General features: G+C 33.1%; 1 protein-coding gene across 1 annotated transcript; it reads left to right on the top strand.

Annotated features, from left to right (window-relative positions):
• The first annotated feature begins 18,483 nt into the window (after window positions 1–18,483).
• Window positions 18,484–20,820, top strand: LOC132642215 (uncharacterized). The gene is made up of 3 exons (XM_060359474.1): window positions 18,484–18,767; window positions 19,477–19,642; window positions 20,455–20,820. The coding sequence occupies exons 1-3, from the start codon at window positions 18,707–18,709 to the stop codon at window positions 20,660–20,662; spliced, it is 435 nt and encodes a 144-aa protein (XP_060215457.1). The 5' UTR covers window positions 18,484–18,706; the 3' UTR covers window positions 20,663–20,820.
• Window positions 20,821–26,169: the final 5,349 nt, after the last annotated feature.

Genomic DNA, 26,169 nt, shown 5'->3' with positions numbered 1-26,169 from the left:
TTGGAAGCTTTTCTTGATAACGTTGGACGATCCATTACCAAGCTTCATTGCAGCCATCACTTTCATGCCGGTATGTAATTAGATTTACTTATAGATCTCTAATAGCAAAAATTAAAAAAAAAAAAAACTGTATATTTTAATCCATTCATGTGTGCCCTTTTTAAGACTTTCTATATGTATAGATATGTGTGTGTGTGTAGAGATTTGATTATTTATTTATTTTAGTTAGATTATTTATTGGTGAGTCCCCTCTCCCTATATTCTTGGTCAAACACATTTCCTTGTGTGGTGAAAATAAAATAAAGTGTTTTGATTCAATTGTACTGCACATAAAAAATTATTTGTCTACTTCATGTAGTTAACCTTTTTATGTTGTGTGGGATGAATATGATCTCTTCAATGGTGATTAAAGGAATTGGATTCAAGTCTTGAAAATGGAAAAGATCTCGATAGGGAGCGTTTCCCCTTTAAAGAGTCTTATTACATGGCTCAAATCTGATTTAAATACCGAACACCGAATGAGAAACAAAAAACTTATCTTTCTATCTCATTATAAGATCAAAAAGTGAAAAACGATATTCAGATCTTGATAAATCATGAAGTAGCAAGGTTTTTTTGAATCATAAGGAAGACAAATGAAATATCTGGTGAGGCAGATTGAAAAAAGGTAATAAAACCACTCTTGGATTTGAGTGGTGGTATAGGGTCTTTAGGTAAAAGAGGTTTTGGAAAAAAAAAATACGAGATCTTGAAAAAGAAATTTTGAAGAAACATTATATAAAATTATAGAGTTAATATAATGGTTAATAACACACATGAACTATTACTTTTTTCGCGAGTTTCACACTCCAACTAAATAGTTGTTCCTTTCCTACTCAAATTATCCCTTTTTAACAAATTATATATAGGTGTTTTCTTTAGAAGAAAGCATTATGCAGTATAGCATGAACACACGACTATTTATGAGTAATTTTTCTTAACATAAAATCAAACATTCTTGGCATTTATTCTTTATCGGAATCCAGATTTCAACTTCTGATTTGAAATATTAAATAAAATGTACAAAAAATCAGCCGAAGTAGGTTAAGGAATAACCTCAACCATTATTTATCAACTATAACCATTTATCAACTATAACCATGTGATCGGGAGGATAAACAATGTACAGTTATTCTGAAATATGTAAAATGAAAAATATGATGATCACCGAGAATTGTGATTGGATGGCTAGGATTTTACCCTTAATTAAACCAGAGATGTCAGATTCAAACTCTGGACATAGAGAAACTCTAGGTGAGTAGCGTTTTCCTTTTAATGGGTTTTACACATCACAAAACTGGATTAGTCTAGCTAATGAATAGCGAATACCATATGGTTAATTATAAAAAATAATTAAAAAAAAAACTACTTACACTGTTGGTGCAAGAATTTTTACACTATTGGTCATTTTTATCTATCCCACATAGCATAATCTGTTTTATTTTCTAGATTACTAGATCATTTTTTAAGGAAGCCTATTTGTAGATATTCTTTCGGTAATCTAATAATGTAAAAAAAATTATACTAATGTTATATATAACTTACATATGATTAAGTTCATCATCATTCTAATATGATACTGGATTTTGATTATATTGTATGCATTTCTTTCATTTTTCAAACATGAAATGATGTTTGTTCTGAACCTCTATTGTAAATGCCCTTCCATTTATTTATTAAAATTTTTTACTAATATTTTTTTCGTTATGCAGACTGTATTGGTTCTGAATTTAATAATAACGGAGAAATGAAGTGTCCCAACTGCAAAGAAATAGAAAATGGGAACTGGATGCTATTTGAAGGTCGTGAAAATGAACAGGTAATTAATATTAATAGTTCTTTTGCAAACATTACACACACACACAGACACACACATATATATATACACACACAACGCAGTTATCTAAACCAATTTCCTCTTATTTGAAATTTTCAATATTAGCCGTCATTTTTGGATCCAGACATGTTAGCACGTATCTTTGAAGTGTATGATGAAGTTGCAGCTATGAGGTAATATACTTAGGAGTTTAATTTATATACACCATTATTAGACCATCTATAAAGCATACCTACATGAAATCCTTCTTAAAATGTCAATTTTTAATTTCAGAAATAAAACATGTTACTCGCTATATATATATATATATATATATATATCTATATATATATATATATATATATATAGATAGATAAAATTAAAGTGTAAAACTTTATATACACTAATAACGTTTATAAATTAAACCCATATAGAGTTTACGTTCCATGCAACTAGCGTAAAAGATATTCTTACATATAACTATATCTTTATGATGAACATTAATAAATTCATGGTTTTATAATGTGGTATATATGAAAATATATACAAGGCAATCAGGGAATTTGGATCAATGGGGAATGTTAGAACATCAGTTTCTAATGCATGGTAGCACGGAACTTACTACTGCTGCTATGAATGCTCTTCCTGGAAATCCCATTTTACTCCCTAGAAACGAGTAAGTTTCTCGTTTACAAGCCTTTGTTACCCTGTTCTTTTTTTTGTTTTTCAAATATCATATATATATTAACATATTACACATCTTTAGTTTTATTTCCCTTTTGGGTTGGAGGATATATATATATATATATATATATATGTATGTATGTATCTGTAATATTTTTCATTAAATTAGTATCAAAACCTCATCATTACGTGTTGCCTTGTTAGCCTTACTGGAATCAACTTGTGAATAATGCTGGAAATCCTAATGTACTCCATAGAAACGAGTAAGTTTCTCCATTTATAAGCCTTTTTTACCCAATTTTTGTTTTCTTTCAAAAATCGTATATATAGTAACATACTACATGCACATCTTTAGTTTCATTTTCCTTTTGGGTTGCGGGAAATATGTTTTTGTATTTTTTTTCCATTAAATTAGTATCAAAAGCTCGTCATTACTTGTTGTCCTGTTAGCCTTAGAATTATATTTAGCAGTGGGCTATGAGACTCTAAACTTAAAAACTTGATCTACGTAGTAGCAATGTATTGTTGTGGGCTTTGTGCAATTATCCCTATATAATACTATCTGAATATGGTTGAGGTTAGAATGCACATCTCATAATTAATTTGGTAGGAGTAATAATTATTATTCTCTCTGTTTCAAAGCGAATAATATTATTCCGTTTTTAGTTTGTTTTAAAAGAATGATATATTTTTAAATTTGGGAATCATTAATTGTTTTTAGTATATTTCTCATCTTACTTTAATGACAAAAGAAATTTTAGCCACATAAATGCTATGACATCTTTAAGACTACAAGTTTTAAAGTCTTATATGCATACAAATGTTATGGCAGCTTTATGACAATTTTCTTTTTTTTTCTAAACACCGTGTTCAGTCACATTCACATACATTGGAACCGCATAGGACTATTTATTACTTGTGTCATTCTAATTTGTATGGTACTATTTCTTATTAGTCAATATTAAAAAAATGTCACATTTTTATATTTGAAAATGATTTAATTTAAACTTTTCATATTATTCTTAATGAGAAATAGCCATACAAAATAACCTTAGACGCATTAAATGACAATGATCGGTAGGTCTTTTTTCGAAAAATAATTTAAAAAATAGCAATGTAGAGTTGCAATAACTAGATTCCGTTTTTACCTTTTAAATTCTTTTACATGAAGAAGGAAGAATTAAGGTAACATTATTGGTATCTAATTAGCCGTTATGATACTCTTGATCACTCGACTATCTCTTAATTAGGTATATGATTATTAATTAAACTAAGGTTCCGAAATAATGTTTTATATGAATAAGTAATTATGTCTTTCTAATTTGTGGCGTTAATTGTTGTTTTACAAGGCAAGAGATCAACAATGATCCATCAAGAATGTTTGGGGCAAGTGGGGTGATAAACAATCGTCAAAGTACTCTCCAAATCATGAATGGTGGCCGCTCCATTTTTTCTCATACTTATGTGGAGGAAAACCGTATTGTCCAAGAAAATGAGTAAGATTCTTCTTTCTATAACCCTTTTAACCTTTTCTTTTTAATAATAACATGTGAGTATCTGTTTATTTTACGTCGGTAAAGTCAAAATTTTCATGTATTATTCAAAAATCGTTAGTTACACTTTTGGTCAGTTCATATTTGATTTCATTAGCAAATCGTCTCCTATATATTTGCTCTTATATTTAATGGAGGTCTAGTGTGAAATGGTCAAACTCCACGTCTTCTTTGAGAAATAAGGTAAAAAAATTGTGCACGTTCTTTTTACTATAGTTTTGAATTGCCTTCATGTTTTTTTTTTGTTTTTTTTTGTTTTTTGTTTTTTGTTTTTTTTTTTATTTTCCATAAGCCAAACATCCAGGTTTTCACCCATGTGATGTTGGGGGTTTGGCATAAACCCCTACCTTGTAAATTGAAAAACCAAAGAATTACAATACATTTTCAAAGAATTACAATACAAGGAGGAGGGCATGAACATTACCTCTTCTATCCTAGAATCAGGAAACTATACTACGTAGGACATGTACATTATAGCCTACAACTTTCAGAGGCAGAGTCTGAAGAGTTATCTACTATAATACAACATGATAGAGCACCAAAAAATTTGTTCCCAGCTGCTCAAACACTTAGACTGAAGCCTAGCCCGAGCATTGAGAACTTTAACAGTCTAAGGTGGTTCAAAGTACCACCCTGTATGCTTTGCAGGCCTAATTCTGAATGAGGGGAATCCCATTTTGTCCATGCGAAGAGGTCCGGCAAATTCAGCTGGCAGCTCTCAATCGTGGAAGTAGAACCTTTCTTGGTCAAGATTATTGGAAAGCTTGGACAGTGCATCAGCCACCAGGTTAGCTTCTCTATAGCAGTGAGACACTTTGACCCTTCTTTGGTTGACAACCTTCTTAATCTCTTCAATCAATTTCTGAAAATTCCAAGGGACTTTGCATTTACCTTGAATCATCTGCACAACAAAGAGAGAATCCAATTACATTATAAAATCAAAAAGATTATGAAAATGACACCACTTTAAACCATATAGAGCAGCTTGGAGTTCACTGGAATTGCTAGTTAAGAATTGGAGTGGCTTAGCAAAAGCCGTAACCATATCCCTATTTCTCTTTCTAATAATTCCTCCTGCCCCAGCTCTGATTAAAGAGGGAGAACAACTGCCATCAGTGTTCAAGATATATGAGTACTGCTCAGGGCATTCCCACTGGACCAATTTACTAGATATTCTCTTGTTCTATAGTTGATGGCCATGTCACAGACAAACTCCCAGTTACAATCTTCATTCATTTTGCTAGAAATCTTGCCCAGAGTTATCTTGACTTGGAATAGGAGATTCTGTTTGATTCTTGCATTGGAAGTATTCTTGTTGTCATATTTCTTTGTGCATCTTGCCTTCCAAATTTCCCAGCAAACAATGTTAGGTGTGATGTTTAGAAGGACTTTATGAACCACATTAATAGGCTTCATGTCCCACCAGTTTTTCAATATTTCTGTCACATTAGAGTGCCTGTAGCTGATGCCCAGAGGGTCAGAGGCCATTTTCCATGCTCTGATAGCCAGATCACTCCTAATAAACACATGATTGAGAATTTCTTGTTTGTCCACTCTACAACATATGCATCTAGTATCTGGTTGAGTTCTAAACCTGGTAAGAGTATCATCAAAAGGAAGTTTCTTTTTAGTAAGTCTCCATATAAAAAGGAAATTTGAAATGGCAAACCTTTACTCCAAATTTCTTTGGACTAAGGCATGATAGATATTTTTTGTCTATGTATTTTATAAGCTGAAGCTGTAGAGAAGTTCTCATCAGCGGTTAAAGTCCAATAGGCCTTGACTTTGCTGCTGCTGTTGATGCTTTTTTGGCTGATCTCACTAACCACCTCATGAGGAAGAATTGCAGAGAGATTTGTGAGATCCCAGGCCCAATCTTGAATGAACTCCTTCACCTTGGTATTACCAGGTTTCACCAAGTGGTTAACCAAATATGTGAGAGGTCCAAATGATGTCCAAGAGTCCCACCAGAAGAGGCATTCCCATCTCCTATTTTCCAGAACAACTTCTTTTCAGATTCACCTCTAATACTCAACAAGGATCTCCAAGCATTAGAGTCTTTAGAGATTTTCCCTTTTGAGATAGGATTGGATCTTGGACAATATTTGGCTTTGAGAAATCTTGACCAAAGATTATTTTCAGTCCTAAATCTCTACCATCTTTTGGTAGTGAACGCTTTGTAAATGTCATTAAGCTTCTTGAAACCTAGGCCACCTTTTTCTTGAGGGTAACACATGTTGTCCCAAGAGCTCCAATTGTATTTGTTTTTCTCATCCTTTTTGCCCAGAAGAAGTTAGAGAAATACATCTCTATTTTCTTGGTAACAGTAACTGGGGGGACTAAGGCAGCCATAAGATAAAGGGTTTGGGATTGTAAAATGTGTTTGAGGACAACAGTCTTGCCCCCTTTTAATACCATAGAACTTTGCCATCCTCCTGCCTTGTTTAGGACTTTAGTAGCAAGATCAGAGAAGAGATTGCAAGTCTTTCTTCCAGTATAAATAGGGGCATCCCCGGTAAGTGAAAGGAAGCTTGGCATGCTTGTAACCAGTCCATCTTTGAATTCTTCTGAGACATCTCCAACTTTGAATGCCATAAGTATAAAAGTTGGTCTTGTCCCCATTTATTTCCTATCCAGAGACCCTTTGGTATTTGTTAAGGACTTTCATGAGTAACCTCACTGATTTTCTTTCTCCAGAGCTAAAAAGGATCAAGTCATCAACATAGCATAGGCGATTGACCTGAGGTCCTGTCTTGCTCATAGAGAAACCATTAAAATTACTGTTGTTATTAAGCTGGTTGAGACCCCTCAACAAGACTTCTGCTACTAAAATAAATAGAGCAGATGAAAGAGGACCCCCTTGTTTGACTCCTCTAGAAGAGTTGAAGAACCCATATCTAGTGCCATTGATGATGATAGAGTACCAGCTCTTGGAGATCAATCTGTATATGCCTCCTATCACCCATTCAGAGAAGCCTATTTTCCTTATAATATTGACCAGGAACTCCCAAGAAAGCCTGTCATAAGCTTTGGACATGTCCAGCTTAATAATCAAATTTCCTCCTTGATTTTTCTCTTTCATGCCATGTATGATTTCTTGTGCCAACAATACATTCTCTATGATCATTCTGTCTTTGACAAAACCAACTTGATTCTCAGAAATAAGTTCTGGCAGCAAAGGGGCTAGTCTCTTAGTCTAGGTCTTTGAAATGATCTTATTAGAGACATTACATAGGCTAATAGGTCTCAACTGAGAGAAATTAGTAGGTGCTTGGACTTTAGGGATAAGGGCTAGACAAGCATGGGTGTAGAATTTAGTCAGATTAGCACCATTAAAATAGGCCTGGACGAAATTGCAAACATCCTTCTTGATGATATTCCAAGTGTGGTAGAAATGGCCATTGAATCCATGAGGCCCTGCAGAGCTATCTGGGTCTAATGAGAAAACAACCAGCTTGATTTCTTTCTCAAAAGGCGCTTCCTCTAGCATATTGTTGTCTTCATTAGTAATACTAGGATCCAACTAGCTCAAAATATTTCCCAGATCATCTTCTTCTTATTTGGTAAAGATTTGCTTAAAGTGATCAATAGCAGCCTCAGAAACATCTTCGTTTCCTTCCACCCAGTGTCCTTGTTTGTTCCTGATTCTATGAATATGGTTCCTTCTTCTCTTTTGTTTGATCACACTGTAGAAGTACTTAGAATTAACATCTCTTTCCTCAGCCCATTTAATCTTGGATTTTTGCTTGAGAATAGAGTCTTCTCTCTTAAGCCATAAGATGTACTCAGCTTGAGCTTGGTGCATAAGCTCCCTGTTGTTGTCAGAATCATCCAGTTCACAGGCTTCCTTTAGCTGCTTAGTGTTTTCTTCCATCTGCTTGACTGTATTAAACACATTGCCAATGGATTCCCTAGACCAGATGCTTAAATTGTGAGCCAAATTCTTGAGCTTTTGTTGCATAATCCATAGAGCATTTACCTTGAACCTCCTGATCCCAGGATTCTTCAACAACAGCTTGAAAATCTGGTTATTGGGACCAGAAGTTTAGGAATTTGAAGTATTTAATAGGATTATTACTACTGTTGGAGCATTTTATTAACATTAGATTATGGTCTGATCCAGTTTTGGAAGTGTGATCAACCCTGATGTTTAGGAACATGTCAGACCATTTTTCATTTATAAGGACCCTGTCCAATCTTTTGCTGATTTTGAATCTTCCCCTCCTTCCATTGCACCAAGTGAAAATTTTGCCTGTGAATCCTGCATCCACTAGCTCACAATATTCCAAGCAGTTGATGAAGTCCAGACTCCTGCTTAAACTGTGAAGAATTCCTCATTTCTTTTCTTCAGGAGTTAGAATTGAGTTGAAGTCTCCAACTATTGTCCAAAGGCCATCCACAGAAGCATAAATATTTATTAAGTCATCCCAAAGCTTCCTTCTTCTTCTAGCCTTGGTCTTTGTATAAATCACTGAAATAAAGAAATGATCTGTGGCATGAATAGTATTGCATTTAAAAGACAACTGTTGCTTCTTGTCGGAGATCATATTGCAGGTCATGTTATTCCTCCAGAAGCACCATATTTTGCTATTGATATTAGTTGTTGCATGATCAAACCCAAAGTAAATCCTGTAGCTTTCAATTTGGTTAGCAGTTAGAAAAGACTCTTGAAGAGCCACAAAATCTATTTTATGCATTCTGATCAACTTAAGCAGTCTTTCAGAAGCTTTTTTGGAAATCATTCCTCTCATATTCCATATTATGATGTTAATCATAATAACATATGGAAATCACAAGAACTTAAACTTGAAAGCTGGAGGAATGGTGCTCAGACCCTTCCTTTTGCTCCTTTTTGTTGCTCCTGAACCCTCTTGGGGAGAGCCCTTGCTTGTTCATGGTTTCATTGATTTATTTGGAGACTGGATCCTCCTCTAGATGTTTGTCAGGGGCAAATTTTTTGATAAGACTTTCAGCTACCTCATTTTTTGAAGATTCTGAAGCTTTGTCTGTGCCATCAGGATCTTTTTCTGAGAATTCACCTTCTTCCTCCTCTGAGTTGATACTATAGTTGGTGTTTTGATCTTGTTCTAAATCTGGGCCATGTCTGTAATCAGTGTTGTGATCCATTATAACCTCCAATGAGCCTAAGTCCACAACCCATTCTCCACTCATGACTGGGGTGTTCTTTGGATCAAAGGAAACTGGTGACATGACTTCACAATTATTGTTGTCTATAGGATGCCTAGATTTGCTATGTTGATCCTCTTCCTGATTGTTCTGAGTAATTCCTTTCTCCTTACTTTCTTCTTCCCTCATCCCTTTCTTGTTATTCTTGTTTTTGTTATTTTTTTTCCTTTTTTTTCTCTGTACCAGCCTGATTCTTTTCCTTGTTGTCTTCTTTTTTTGTGCCAGTTTTGTCCTTCTCCTCAGGATTGTGCTTGAGTCTCTGCTTTGCCCAAACTAATTGCCTCAAGAAGCTGTTGGTTTGTATCTGTTTATTGTTGTTTTTGGTTTTCTTATTGGCTTTTTTGTTGTTGTGCTCTTTATGTCCAACATGCCTGATAGCACTTAAATAATGTTGAATATTTGCCTATTTTTATTTACATATTTTATATTTTCTCTGATTAATTTTCTATTGTTACAGGTAAAATGTGCTTTCCTGAAGAGAATAAGCAATTTATAACAGAAGCCGGACAAAAAGAGAAAATTGCAAGGTTGATACACAAAAGCTAGAAAAGATGAAAAGTTCATATATTACATCGAGCTCAATGATCAATATCTGCAAATGAGCTAAAGAAAAGTTAAGGCCTGCAACGCGCTGTACATTCAATGATCAATATCTGCAAATGAGCTAAAGAAGAGTTAAAGCCTGCAACGTGCTATACATTTTAAAACCTATAAAGGGAGGTGCTGAGATACAACCAGGGACACACTTTTTCAAGAGATATCAAAAAGTTTTCTTTTCTACTTTTTAAGTTGCCTTTCTCTACTTGTTTTGAAAAGTCTTCATAGAAGAAAAGAAAGGGCCCACTTTGGGAAATCATTCTCTTGTAGGAAGCTAGATTCAAGAAGTGATTTTAATACGTAGGAACTTCCTTAATGGAAAAGAATTCTCAACAGTGAAGCTTACCTTGGGATGTACCATGAAGAATTCAAGAAGTTGTGTTGTCAAAAGGGAGATAATACCGTGAAATAAAATTACTATATATATTTTGTTGTTAACGTCATTTGTTGCTACTCACTATTATGCACTATATTGCATCGTCTTTTACATTCTTATCTTGCGAAAAAATGAATTAATTCTTTAACAGTTGGAAATATGATGGATCTAGTAAATTAAATTGGGATACAATAAGCCTAATTACTTGCTACTGATTTTATAATTTATCTCTTTTACCTTATTATATCAATTTTTATTTGCGAAAAAGAAATTAATGTAATGAATTATATTAATTTTGATATCTGAAAGGAGTCATCTTTAAATCTAAGAATTATAGCAGGTATCTCCTTCTAATCATTTTATAATTATATATCTGAAATGAATATAATTTATGAATTGTACGATTTAATTATATTCGCAAGAAATAATTAATTCGCCAAAGGATTCGTACCTCAATGAAATTAACAAGTGAAATCACAATTTCCAATATCTTTTCCATTTGGTAAATTCTAATCACGATACTTTAATTTTATTACTTTCATAAGGATTATCAAGCGAAAAGTCATTATATTTTTACGGTAGTAGTCAAGGTAGAGCATTAAATATTCCAATCTCTGTGGGATCAATATCTTTCTATACTATTATTTGACAGAGTACGAGTTAAAATATATATACGCCAGATACTCGTCAATGCCTTTCTCTAGTGTTTTCGTCCTCCTCTTCTTGAGCTTCAAGTGGCTCAGATTGATTCTCTGGTGCCTGTATTGTAGAGTTTCCTGCTTGTTCCTTGCCTTTGTTTTTGTCCTTCTGTTCTAATCTATTCCCCTTCTCTTTTTTTTTTAGCCAGCTTTGTTGTGGCATTCCTCCTTTTTCTGTTTTTGGCTTCTATAAACCCCTCATTGTCTAGTTGTTCCTTATTCTTCTCATTCCCAGTATTGTTCAAAGCTTGTTCAGCTTGTAAGTTGATTTGAGTAATTTCCTTGTTTTCTTCCTTCTCCTTTCCTTCCTCCCTTTGCTCTCTTTTCCTTGCTTCCACTTTGCATCTGGCAACATCATGTCCCTGCATTTTGCAGGTTCTACAAAATGCAGGAACTCCTTCATATTCCAACTTCTGATCATAACCTCTTCTTCTAGCCCCATCTCCCTCTACTCCCACCCAAATAGATTCGAGTAAAGGTTTCATCAAGTCAACTTCCACTCTAACCTTGGCCATATTAGGCCTAGTTTTTCCTATGGTAGCAGCATCCTCTTTTAAAGGGATGCCAACAGGGGCAAGAATTTGCCTGAGATATTCCCATTTAAATAGGTGAAATTTCAGTTTTGGAAGAAGAACCCAAATAGGGGCCAAAGAGGTTTCTTCATTCGGATCGAATTCAGGGGCCCATTTAGACATTCTCATCAATGAACCTCCAATGTCCATGAATCTTTTAAAATAAGCTACGGTAAAGTCCTTTTCGTTGTTAAAATCCATGAAAACATGTCTAAAATCATAGGCTTCTATTATCACTTTGCCCTCAAGAGGGGATTGTTCCAGAAATTTTGATCTTACTGTGTCAATTTTGGGCCTACCCATCGTGAATTTACCAACCAAGGTGAATTTACAAGTATCAACCATTCTTCCATAGTAGTCAGCAGAGTTAAAAAGAACAACTGGCTTACCGTTATGATTAGTTTGATTAGCTATCACCGGAGTTGTAGAATCATCTTTTTCAACTGAGGGCACTCCAGAGAATTCTTCTATATAAGATGGTTTGGGGTTTGTTAAAGCCTCCACCAGCTTCGGAACCCTAGGTGGATCCTTTGGCTGGATGATACGCGACGATGGTCCGACCATAGGAGGCTCCATGGAGTTGCGCGTGAAGAAGATGCGCTGATTTTGACCCTAGTCGGGTCAAAATTGGCCGTTATATGTCTTAACCGATACTTTATGTACGAAGAGGGTTTCTTTTTAGAGAGAGAATTTCATGAGTTCTGATCTAATTGACTTCATGTTGGAGCTCATTAGGAGTCAAAGGAAAAATTGAGAATTTTTTCCTAACAACAGAAGTAATACTAGCCACAATCTTTTTGGAGGGAAAAGTTACTCAATTTCATACAGTATAAGGACAAATTTGGCTCTTTCCCCATTTTTTCGAGGGGGAGGGCTTTTGTGCTGTCATATACCTAAATCATAATATAATTAACTAATTTCACAAGCTAGCCTTAGGAACATGTTTCTTGATCTTTTCTTGAATATAACTAGTATAAGAATTCAAGACCTCTCACTATTACATTGACAATTATTGAAAATTGGATAGTATGTTTTGATGAATAGCAATGGTAGTGAAAAGCATTCCTTTTCGAGAGTAAAGATAGGTCTCTTCCCTTTTTCCTTCTCTTCCCGCTTCAGTTGATGGAAAAGCATCAAATGGGGCAAGGAAGGGGAATAGACAGTGTTAGCTACAATCTCTACCCTTAGCTTAGCTAAAAGGATAAATTGAAGCTCCATAACTCGAACGCTTGGATTCGTCTATCTTAGAGTAGGTTGGCTTGTTAGATTTGTTAGCGTTTAGAGTTATGCTCAATGTATCTAATACTATTTAAATACATTTTAGGTTAGAAAGCACAACCCTCTTTTCTAATCATTATTTATTAGTTATTTATTTTAGAGAAAGGAGGATATGTTATTTTGCAGTTTGATTTATTTCATCAGCCATATGTTAATTTGAATATTTCCTACTTTGGTAGGACTAAGGTCTGCGTACACTCTACCCTCCCCAGACCCCACATTGTGGGATTTCACTGGGTTGTTGTTGTTGTTGTTGTTGATGTTAATTTGAATATTTTGCAATTGGAAATAGATGGATTCAGCACTTTACACAACCATTGCTTGTTGCTCCTCCTCCGATGTATGCTCCCATGATGGTTGATCAGAGGCAGGTCTTTGAAATTTCCTCGAGTCCAAACGTTGGGTCAGGTCCCATAAATGGAGAAGCATCCACTTCATACGAGCAGGCTCCTTGTCAATGTTATTATTGTCGTCTGTCGACAAGCAGGTCCCGTCAATGAAAATGTATGTTTGAATTAGCCATCAAATAAGACATTCCTAAATGGTTATTCTGTTTGTGTTCTTAATTATTGGATTAATACTTTACTCTTTAGACTTTGAATATCAAATCCTTAAGTTACTGGTTCAATCATGCTCTTCTGTTCAATCCCATCCAGAATCGTTGATGTGTTTGGCTGAATAAAATAATTTTTCAACTCACTAGAACTCTCCTATTAAAATTCAGCACAAAAAATAAAAGTCGAGAAAATAGTAGTATACAATTAAAACTAAAGCAAATCGTTTCATTCTTTTAAGAAAGTTCAACCTAGTCAACAATAAAAAGAGATACTATCCTGCAAAATAAAAATAAAAAAAGGCAAAAGCTTGAGTTGTCACCAAGTAAAAATATCACCAAGGAGAACCTTAATGTTTTCGAAGACAATGTATAAACTAGCATATATCTTATACATGCTGCTACAATTTTCTTGTTTAAAAAAAAAAACATCTTAAATTTGATAAAATGTAAATGTGTCAATTTACATTAGTATAAAGGCATGCCTAGTACAAACTAGCATCTTGAGTATGTTTATATTATTATTTAACATTCATTTTTGGTAATTAATTGCATTAGTCAGAGAGTATAAGTTTAATGTTGCATTGTCAGTATAAGTTTTGTGCACTAATAGTGCCGATTTTGTGCACCGACATTAAATCTCTATAATGAATTTTAAGATTTATAATGAACTCTAAAGTTTATGCACTGACATTTAAGTATGTCTCACTCAGCCCATTGGTATAAAAATCATGTTTTTATTTACATTTTATCTTGGAATTTTTACTTGGCATAGCTTACTATGTTGCATATTTATGGAACATAACTATACTTTTTAATAATTAAGTTTAGTAGCTATAATATTATATTTTTACAACTTATAGCTACCCGCTTTTCTACCAATTAACTTACCACTCCCCACACCCCTATTTTTTAGCTGCACACTTTCTCTCTCTCCCCCCTTTTCCTAAATATACACGTTTCTAACTCCCCATCTTCTCTAATTTCGTGCTTTTCAAATCAGTTTCTGATTTCTTTCACTTCCTTTTTTTTACTCTGTATTAACTGCTCATTAATTTCAACCTTTTACTCCCAAAATTCAACTCTATTTCCTAAAATATGTAACATTCTCTGTTATTTTTGCGTTTTAAACAACGAATATATATTTGAATTCATCTGTTGAAATATCGAATTCAAGTTGAGTTCATAATTGAGGTAACAACGTTTTCACTGCAACTTTTTTATTTTTTTTATTTTTCTGAAATTTTGAAAAATATAGTCAAAATATATGAAAAATATATCTGAAATATAGTCAACAGAAACCAGAATAAGTAATATTGAACATATTAATCAAAATATAATTAAAAAATATAGTCATAATTGAGTTCATAATTGAGGTAGCAACGTTTTCACTGCAACTTTTTTTTTTTTCTAAAATTTTTCTTAATATAGTCAAAATATATGAAAAATATATCTTAAATATAGTCAACAGAAACCAGAATAAGTAATATTGAACATAATAATAAAAATACAATTAAAAATATAGCCAAAATATATATGAAAAATAACTAAAAAGTTTAGAAAAATATAAAAAATAAAAAAGTTGCAATTACACGGTGAAACGTGTAATTCAGTTGATGAACAAATCAAGCTTTGCATGATTTATGGAACATTAAAAAGAGATTTGTTTTAGTTATATTTTGGAAAAAATATGAAGAGAGTTTTTGAATTCAAATTTTATGTGAACGATTAGATGTTGAATGAGATATGTGATTAGATATGGAAGAGAATAAGATTTGCGTGATTTATGGAACATTAAAAACAGATTTCTGTTTAGTTTGAAAAAGACTTTTTTTTTCCTTAAAAAGAGGCATTATTTACTCAACAGTTCCGTGTATTTAGTTTATATTTTGGCTATATTTATGTGACGCGTCCAGGACCTAAATATAGGAAAAACCAGTTACGAATTGTAAATAATGAACTTGTAGTTATAGCTTGTTAGAAGCAGCTAAAAGGTAGCTATTTGTGAAAATTTTACTTTTATCTTTTCGTTTGAACACCAACATATAGTAAGAGAATCTAACACAAGATAACAATCATAGCAAGTCAATTTTTGAAATCAGCCTATTTTCTCATCTCATTCTTCACTATCTTCTGTAATCATACCTCAATTAATTTCTTTTCTGTTATATATAGTGTTCAAATCAGCCTCCTCACCTCATTCTTCACGATCTCTTCTTTCATCATACTTCTTCCAAGTGATTTTCTTCAAAATTTTTCAAAGCTATGGCTAATAATATTTTTCCAAATGATATTAATGATGCTTCTAATTGCACAATTTGGTTAGAAGAAGTTGTTTGATAACGTTGGACGGTCCACCGCAAACTTCATTGTAGGTATTTTTTCATAATACTCTCTCCGTCCCATTTTATGTGAAGGTAGTTGACTGGGTACGACGTTTAATAAAAAAATGAAGACTTTCGAAATTTGTAGTAAAAAATGAATCTTAGATATTTGTGTGGCGGTAAATCATCTCATAAGGTTAAATTGTTTTCAATAAAAATGTGTCATTCTTTTTTGAACTGAATGAAAATGAAATAGTGTCACGTAAAATGGGAAGGAGGGAGTACTATGTAACATATATATGAAATACTTTTTAGATCTCTAATAACAAAAAAATTACATTACTTAGTATTCATTTTTGGTAATTAGTTATTTTTTAAGAGTATAAATTTGATGTTGCACTGCCAATATAAGTTATGTGCACTGTCAGTGTGGTTACTGTGCATTAGTCATAAAAAAAAAAGTAATTTGCGAATGTTGATAGTTGCAATTTGCAGGGGTTTTAGCCTCCACAACCCTCCCTCCACCCCCCCCCCCTCTCCCCACCTCCCTTAATTTTTTTTTTTTTTTGAAGTTTTAAATTTTCTTTTCTTGGTTCTCTACACCCCCCACCCCCCCAAAAAAAATCCAAAAAAAATTCTTAAACAAAGTTTTAAAAGTTACTTTTTTCAGATTTTTACACCACCCACCCTCACGACCCCACAACCCCCTCCAATAACCATGCAAACTTATGAAACCATGAAAAACACTATCCTTTTTGTAGTATTTTCCACAAATTGATTGAAGTAAAAATCAGTTGCACACACCATAGTATTCTCTTGATTCTGCTGATAAATAAAACTTACCCTTCCAAAAAATAAAAATAGATTTCCTAGGAAACCTACCAATGAGAACATTAAAAACAGATTTATGTTTACTTTGAAAAAGATTTTTGCCCTTAAATAGAGGCATTATTTGCTCAACAGTTTCGTGTATTTAGTTTATAGTTTGACTATATTTATGCGATGCGTTCAGGACCTAAATATAGGAAAAACCAGTTACGAATTGTAAATAATGAACTTGTAGTTATAGCTTGTTAGAAGCAGCTAAAAGGTAGCTATTTGTGAAAAATTTACTTTTATCTTTTCGTTTGAACACCAACATATAGTAAGAGAATCTAACACAAAATAACAATCATAGCAAGTCAATTTTTGAAATTAGCCTATTTTCTCATCTCATTCTTCACTATCTTCTGTAATCATACCTCAATTAATTTCTTTTCTGTGATATATAATGTTCAAATCAGCCTCCTCACCTCATTCTTCACGATCTCTTCTTTCATCATACTTCTTCCAAGTGATTTTCTTCAAATTTTTTCAAAGCTATGGCTAATAATATTTTTCCAAATGATATTAATGATGCTTCTAATTGCACAATTTGGTTAGAAGAAGTTGTTTGATAACGTTGGAAGGTCCACCGCAAACTTCATTGTAGGCATTTTTTCCTAATACTCCCTCCGTCCCATTTTATGTGAAGGTGGTTGACTGGGTACGAGGTTTAATAAAGAAATGAAGACTTTCGAAATTTGTAGTAAAAAATGAACCTTAGATATTTGTGTGGCGGTAAATCATCTCATAAGGTTAAATTGTTTTCAATAAAAATGTGTCATTCTTTTTTGAACTGAGTGAAAATAAAATAGTGTCACATAAAAAGGGAAGGAGGGAGTAGGATGTAACATATATATGAAATACTTTTTAGATCTCTAATAACAAAAAAATTACATTACTTAGTATTCATTTTTGGTAATTAGTTATTTTTTAAGAGTATAAATTTGATGTTGCACTGCCAATATAAGTTATGTGCACTGTCAGTGTGGTTACTGTGCATTAGTCATTATAGAAGAAAAAAAAAAGCAATTTGCGAATGTTGATAGTTGCAATTTGCAGGGGTTTTAGCCTCCACAACCCTCCCTCCACCCCCCCCCCCTCTCCCCACCTCCCTTAATTTTTTTTTTTTGAAGTTTTAAATTTTCTTTTCTTGGTTCTCTACACCCCCCACCCCCCCAAAAAAAATCCAAAAAAAATTCTTAAACAAAGTTTTAAAAGTTACTTTTTTCAGATTTTTACACCACCCACCCTCACGACCCCACAACCCTCTCCAATAACCATGCAAACTTTCATGTTTTATAATTTTTTAATAAAGGTAAAATTAAATAGGAAGCAGAAAATTTGGGAGGGGGTAGGGGGTGCGTGCTGGGGGTGTAGAGAATAAAAAAGAAAACTTTTCAAAACTTTTAAAAGAAATTAATTTTTTTGGAGAGGGTGGTGGGGTGTTGGGAGGGGGGTGGTCATGGGGGTGGGGGGGGTAAGAGATGTGGTGGTGTAGAAACCCAAAAGATTTTTTTTTTTAAATGTTGGGGAGGGGGGCGAGGGTGTGCAGGGTGGGGGTAGGGTGCGGTATAGGGGGAGTGGTGCATGGGTTGCGGATGTGGTTGGGGTTTGGTAGTTGGGGGGTGGGCGTGCAAAAAACCAAAAGAAAAAATTCACAACTTTTTTTTTTTCATAACAAAATTAAATTTTTTTTGGGAGAGGGGGCAGGGGGTGGGGTGGGGTGGTGGGAATGGTTGGAGTTTGGTGGTTGGTGGTTGGGGTGGGTTGGGTGGTTGGTAGAATGCACTTGTGGACTCGTTTTCCCTACTTTTATTAGGGAAGTCACTTTTCTCATTTTTTAGGAACTTGGTTTCCTAAAGAAAATATTTTCTAAAATTTTTGACCAAATAAACATGAAAAAATTGAAAAACATTTTCCGAAAAATGTTTTCCTTGGAAAATGTTTTCCTCCACACCGAACGCACCCTATGTCTTGTTAGCCTTTAGAATTATGCTAAACATATCTAATACTATTTAAATGCACTTAAATTTGTAGTGTTAATTGTTGTTTTACAAGGCTAGAGATCTACAATGATCCATCAAGAATGTTTGGGGCAAGTGGGGTGATAAACAATCCTCAAAGTACAACTCCAAATATTCATGGTAGTACTCTCCAAATCATGAATGGTGGCCGCACCATTTTTTTTAATACTTTTGATGAAAGCCTTATTGGCCAAGAAAATAAGTAAGATTCTTCTTTCTTTAACCCTCTTAACCTATTGTTTTTAATAACATAGGAGCATCTCTTTTTTTTTTTTTTGGGAAAAGTTGAAATTTGTTCCTATATTTAAAATTGCGTAATACTATCGGTTATAATTATATTTTTGGTCAATTCATTCTACTTAAGTTAGCAAATGAACTCGTATTTTCTTAATGGAAGTCTAATATGAGATGGCCGGACTCCATATGCTTCTTCGTGAAATAATAAGGTAAAAAAAAATTTGCATGTTCTTTTTACTATAGTTATCAATTGCCTTCATGTTGGAGCTCCATTAGGAGTCAAAGGCAAAAATAAGATTTTCTTCCTAACAACATATGTAATACTAGCCACAAATTTTTGAAGAGCAAAGTTACTCAATTTTAGAAAGTACATGAACAAATTTAACACTAGCTTCTCCCTTTTTTTCTTTTTCTTTTTTTTGGTTTTGGGGTGGTGGGGGTGGGTGGGAGTGAGAGAAGGCCTCTTGTGCTATCATATGCCCAAACCTTAATGTAATTAACTAATTTCACACACTTGCCTTGGGAACATGTTTCTGGAATATAATTAGTATCCGAATTCATGTCCTCTCACTATTACTTTATATCTGGTTAGCCTTCAGAATTATGCTCAACATATCTAATTCTATGTAAATGCACTTTAATTTGTGATGTTAATTGTTGTTTTACAATGCAAGAGATCAACAATGATCCATCAAGAATGTTTGCCACAAGTGGACTGACAGACAATCGCCAAAGTACACCTCAAAATATTCATGGTAGTACTCTCCAAATCATGAATGGTGGCCGCTCCATTTTTTCTCGTACTTATATGGACGAAAACCGTACTGTCCAAGAAAATGAGTAAGATTCTTCTTTCTTTAACCCTTTTAACCTTTTCTTTTTAATAATAACATGTGAGTATGTTTTTATTTTATATCGGTAATGTCAAAACTTGTTCACGTATTATTCAAAATTCGTTAGTTACACTTTTGGCTAGTTCATATCTGCTTTCGTTAGCAAATCGACTCGTATTTGCTCTTGTATTTATGGATGTCTAGTGTGAAGTGGTCGAACTCCACGTCTTCTTTGAGAAATAAGGTAAAAAAAAATTGTGCACGTTCTTTCTACTATAGTTTTGAATTGCCTTCATATTGGAGCTCCGTTAGGAGCCAAAGGCAAAAATGAGACTTTCTTCCTAACAACAGAAGTAATACTAGCCACAATCGTTTTGGAGGGCAAAGTTACTCAATTTCATATAGTATACGGACAAATTTAACTCTTTCCCCCCCCCCCCCCCCCTCCCCCCCCCCCCCTTTTTTTTTTTTTTTTTGAGTGGGGAGGGCTCTTGTGCTGTCATATATATACCGAAACCTTAATATAATTAATTAATTTCACAAGCTTGCCTTAGGAACATGTTTCTTGAACTTTTCTTGAATATAACTAGTATAAGAATTCAGGACCTCTCACTATTACTTTATGTCTAGTTGGCCTTTAGAGTTATGCTCAACGTATCTAATAACTATTTAAATACATTTTATGTTAGAAAGCACAACCCTCTTTTCTAATCATAATTTATTAATTATTTATTTTAGAGAGAGGAGGATATGTTATTTTGCAGTTTGATTTATTTCATCAGCCATATTTTAATTTGAATATTTTGCAATTGGAAATAGATGGATTCAACACTTTACGCAACCATTGCTTGTTGCTCCTCCTCCGATGTATGCTCCCATGATGGTTGATCAGAGGCAGGTCTTTGAAATTTCCTCGAGTCCAAACGTTGGGTCAGGTCCCATAAATGGAGAAGCATCCACTTCATACGAGCAGGCTCCTTGTCAATGTTATTATTGTCGTCTGTCGACAAGCAGGTCCCGTCAATGAAAATGTATGTTTGAATTAGCCATCAAATAAGACATTCCTAAATGGTTATTCTGTTTGTGTTCTTAATTATTGGATTAATACTTTACTCTTTAGCCTTTGAATATCAAATCCTTAAGTTACTGGTTCAATCATGCTCTTCTGTTCAATCCCATCCAGAATCGTTGATGTGTTTGGTTGAATAAAATATTTTTTCAACTCACTAGAACTCTCCTATTAAAATTCAGCACAAAAAACAAAAGTCAAGAAAATAGTAATATACAATTAAAACTAAAGCAAATCGTTTCATTCTTTTAAGAAAGTTCAACCTAGTCAACAATAAAAAGAGATACTATCCTGCAAAATAAAAATTAAAAAAGGCAAAAGCTTGAGTTGTCACCAAGTAAAAATATCACCAAGGAGAACCTTAATGTTTGTGAAGACAATGTATAAACTAGCATATATCTTATACATGCTGCTACAATTTTTTTGTTTAAAAACAAAACATCTTAAATTTGATAAAATGTAAATGTGTCAATTTACATTAGTATAAAGGCATGCCTAGTACAAACTAGCATCTTGAGTACGTTTATATTATTATTTAACATTCATTTTTGGTAATTAATTGCATTAGTCAGAGAGTATAAGTTTAATGTTGCACTGTCAGTATAAGTTTTGTGCACTAATAGTGCCGATTTTGTGCACCGACATTAAATCTCTATAATGAATTTTAAGATTTATAATGGACTCTAAAGTTTATGCACTGACATTTAAGTATGTCTCACTCAGCCCATTGGTATAAAAATCATGTTTTCATTTGCATTTATCTTACCGTTTGAACACCAACATATAGTAAGAGAATCTAACACATGATAAGAATCATAGTAAGTCAATTTTTGAAATCAGCCTATTTTCTCACATCAGTCTTCACTATCTTCTGTAATCATACCTCAATTAATTTTTTTCTGTTATATATAGTGTTCAAATCAGCCTCCTCGCCTCATTCTTCACGATCTCTTCTTTCATCATACTTCTTCCAAGTGATTTTCCTTCAAAATTTTTCAAAGCTATGGCTAATAATATTTTTCCAAATGATATTAATGATGCTTCTAATTGCACAATTTGGTTAGAAGAAGTTGTTTGATAGCGTTGGAAGGTCCACCGCAAAACTTCATTGTAGGCATTTTTTCATAATACTCCCTCCGTCCCATTTTATATGAAGGTGGTTGACTGGGTACGAGGTTTAATAAAGAAATGAAGTCTTTCGAAATTTGTAGTCCAAAATGAGTCTTAGATATTTGTGTGGCGGTAAATCATCTCATAAAGTTAAATTATTTTCAATAGAAATGTGTCATTTTTTTTGGGACTGAGTGAAAAGGAAATAGTGTCACATAAAATGGGACGGAGGGAGTAGCATGTAACATATATATGAAATACTTTTTAGATCTCTAATAACAAAAAAATTATTACTTAGTATTCATTTTTGGTAATTAGTTATTTTTTAAGAGTATAATGTAGGTCTAGTGTGAAATGGTCGAACTTCACATGTCTTCTTTTGAGAAATAAGGTAAAAAAATTGTGCACGTTCTTTTTACTATAGTTTTCAATTGCCTTCATGTTGGAGCTCCATTAGGAGCCATAAGGCAAAAATGAGACTTTCTTCCTAACAAGAGAAGTAATACTAGCCACAATCTTTTCGGAGTGTAAAGTTACTCAATTTCATACAGTATAAGGACAAATTTAACTCTTTTTCCGTTTTTTTGAGGGGGGGAGGGCTCTCGTGCTTTCATATACCCAAATCATAATATAATTAACTAATTTCACAAGCTTGCCTTAGGAACATGTTTCTTGAACTTTTCTTGAATATAACTAGTATAAGAATTCAGGACACCTCACTATTACTTTATGTCTTGTTAGCCTTCAGAATTATGCTCAATGTATCTAATACTATTTAAATACATTTTAGGTTAGAAAGCACAACCCTCTTTTCTAATCATTGTTTATTTTAGAGAAAGGAGGATATGTTATTTCGCAGTTTGATTTATTTCAACAACCATATGTTAATTTGAATACTTTGCAATTGAAAATAGATGGATTCAACACTCTACGCAACCATTGCCTGTTGCTCCTCCTCCAATATATGCTCCCATGATGGTTGATTAGAGGCTAGGAGCGTTAGCTGCCTCCTTATCAATGTTATTATTGTCGTCTGTCGACAAGCAGGTCCCGTAATAAAAATGTATGTTTGAAATATCCATCAAATAAGACATTTTTGAATGGTTATTCTACTTGTGTTTTTAATTATTAGATTAATACTCTGCTCTTTAGCCTTTGGAATTTATCAAATCTTTAAGTTACTGGTTCAATCAAGCTCTTCTGATCATCCCATCTAGAATCCTTGATGTGTTTGTCCGAATAAAATAATTTTTCAACTCACTAGAACTCTCCTATTAAAATTCAGCACAAAAAACAAAAGTCAAGAAAATAGTAATATACAATTAAAACTAAATCAAATCGTTTCATTCTTTTAAGAAATTCCTAGTCAACAATAAAAAGAGATACTATTCAGCAAAATAAAAAAGGCAAAAGCTTGGGTTGTCACCAACTAAAAATATCACCAAGGAGAACCTTAATGTTTGCGAAGACAATGTATAAAGTAGCATATGTCTTATACATGCTGCTACAATTTTCTTGTTTAAAAACAAAACATCTTAAATTTGATAAAATGTAAATGTGTCAATTTTCATTAGTATAAAGGCATGCCTAGTACAAACTAGCATCTTGAGTATGTTTATATTATTATTTAACACACACTAAAACATGATAGACTGGTTGGCTGATTATGTTTGCCAGTGCATAAAGAAGTATTATGCTGTTAACACTTCTCCATAAATAACACTTTTTATCAACTAATTCATTATTATATGTGCTATTGGATTGCCAAAGAAGAAGTAAAACAAATTTAGAGGACTAACTACTAGAAATCACAGCTGCCTAGAGCCTGTAAGAACAACGTAAAATCCAGAAAGACAAGTTAAATATAAAAGCCACCTAAAAATACACATAACAGCTAAAAGTATCAAAGATCTGCAAAGGCATGAGTAGATCAAATGTACAAAAAACTGGATCTACAACAAAAAGCATTTTAAAAATAAAAAATAAAAAATTGTTTCCTCGTGCGACAAATAAGTAACAGCATTGTCTATTTAGTCTATCCTTCTGATTTGGGGGTGCAAAGACTATAAAATCTTGCCTTGAGTATTATCATCTTTCTAGGGCACTTGAAACAATGTTTTAAGATTACTTTAAATAAGTGTTTGTTTTAAAATTAATCAATAGTTATTTTAAATTCAAACTGTTGAAATAGAGAGTTTGAAGTTTGAAAACAGGTATGAAGAGCTTTTCAAATCTCCACTCATAAATTCAAACTTTTGCAAGTGAAATTCATGTTCAAACACAACCTTCCAATACGTTTTTTCATGAACTTCAACTTCAAAAATAAAACCAACCAAATCATGTTCAAACACTTATAAGGTGAGAAACTTTCATACGGCAAATAACATAACTATATGTAATTATTCATAGAAAATAGAATTAATAACAGATTAAGACTCATTTATAGAGACAAGATTGAAAGGTGATAGTGACCATTATGCCTAACGCCAATATAAGGCATCCGAATTCATCATAGTTAAACAATCTATGTTTTATAAAGGTGGCATCTAGACCAATTTAATTTCAATATTTCATTCAATTTCAATTCAAAACCCTAAAAATAAAGAGATATAAACCCTAGAACAACTACTGGGATTTAAAAAAAGGTTATCAAGTCTACTAAATATAGAAGGTAATGCAATTAACAACATGGTATTGAAATACATGCTTGAGAACTAGTTTAATTTGGGGCTTGTGTTCATAAGATTGAAAAAGGAAAAAAAAAATACCTGAGCTTGTGGAAAACAGCGGTGGCGTGCGGCGTTGAGGTATAAGGGGGTGGTGGGCTGCGTAGAGAGGAGAGGGAGGAGGAATTGAGGAGAGAGAAAGAGAAGGAGAAAAATAAAAAGAAAGTGACCCGATGGGGTCTAAATCTGTTTGAATTTTCGACCACATGTGGTCGAAAATAATTAAGTCATATATGACCAAATTTGACTTAATCATTTCGACCACTTAGCAGTCGAAATTAGTTTTTTTTTTTTAAAATTAATTGTTTTATATTTATATAATTTAATTATGTATAAAATATTTTTTTCAAATTTATTATTAGTACAAAAATTAATTTCGACCACACGTGGTCGAAATTCATTTTTCCAGTTAAAAAATCGACCCAGTGTGGTCGAAATCCTATAACAAGTTTAATAAAAATTAAATTCTGCAAATTTTGACCACCTGTGGACGATTTTTTTCCGACCAAAATTGTGGTCGAAATTTTTTGGTCGAGAATGCCCCTTATTTTTAGTAGTGGTAGTATACAATTAAAACTAAAACTAATCGTTTCATTCTTTTAAGAAATTTCTACCTAGTCAATAATAAAAATAGATAATATCTAGAAAAAAAAATTAAAAAAAAAAAAGGCAAAAGCTTGGGTTGTCACCAAGTAAAAATATCACCAAGGAGAACCTTAATGTTTGCGAAGACAATGTATAAACTAGCATATATCTTATACATTCTGCTACAATTTTCTTGATTAAAAAAATATCTTAAGTTTGATAAAATGTAAATGCTTCAATTTACATAAGTATAAAGGCATGCCTAGTACAAACTAGCATCTTGAGTATGTTTATATTATTATTTAACATTCATTTTTGGTAATTAATTGCATTATTTAGAGAGTATAAGTTTAATGTTGCACTGTCAGTATAAGTTTTGTGCACTAATAGTGCCGGTTTTGTGCACCGACATTAAATTTCTATAACGAATTTTAAGATTTATAATGGACTCTAAAGTTTATGCACTGACATTTAAGTAGTCTCACTCAGCCCATTGGTATAAAAATCATGTTTTTATTTACATTTTATCTTTTCGTTTGAACACCAACATATAGTAAGAGAATCTAACACAAGATAACAATCATAGCAAGTCAATTTTTGAAATCAACCTATTTTCTCATCTCATTCTTCACTATCTTCTGTAATCATACCTCAATTAATTTCTTTTCTGTGATATATAGTGTTCAAATCAGCCTCCTCACCTCATTCTTCACGATCTCTTCTTTCATCATACTTCTTCCAAGTGATTTTCTTCAAATTTTTTCAAAGCTATGGCTAATAATATTTTTCCAAATGATATTAATGATGCTTCTAATTGCACAATTTGGTTAGAAGAAGTTGTTTGATAACGTTGGAAGGTCCACCGCAAACTTCATTGTAGGCATTTTTTCCTAATACTCCCTCCGTCCCATTTTATGTGAAGGTGGTTGACTGGGTACGAGGTTTAATAAAGAAATGAAGACTTTCGAAATTTGTAGTAAAAAATGAACCTTAGATATTTGTGTGGCGGTAAATCATCTCATAAGGTTAAATTGTTTTCAATAA

This window comes from Lycium barbarum, chromosome 5 (genome assembly GCF_019175385.1).
Source record: "Lycium barbarum isolate Lr01 chromosome 5, ASM1917538v2, whole genome shotgun sequence".
In the NCBI taxonomy this organism is placed as follows: domain Eukaryota; kingdom Viridiplantae; phylum Streptophyta; class Magnoliopsida; order Solanales; family Solanaceae; genus Lycium; species Lycium barbarum.
Note: the sequence above shows the minus strand (reverse complement) of the source record. Positions and strands in the feature narration are given on the sequence as shown.

What these genes read in the sequence shown, in the direction of transcription:
- LOC132642215 (XM_060359474.1), top strand. Translation starts at nt 18,707, where the DNA reads ATGGTGGCCGCACCATTTTTTTTAATACTTTTGATGAAAGCCTTATTG. An exon ending in CTTATTGGCCAAGAAAATAA is followed by an intron (nt 18,768 to 19,476) that starts GTAAGATTCTTC and finishes TTACAATGCAAG; the next exon opens with AGATCAACAATGATCCATCA. An exon ending in CGTACTGTCCAAGAAAATGA is followed by an intron (nt 19,643 to 20,454) that starts GTAAGATTCTTC and finishes AATTGGAAATAG; the next exon opens with ATGGATTCAACACTTTACGC.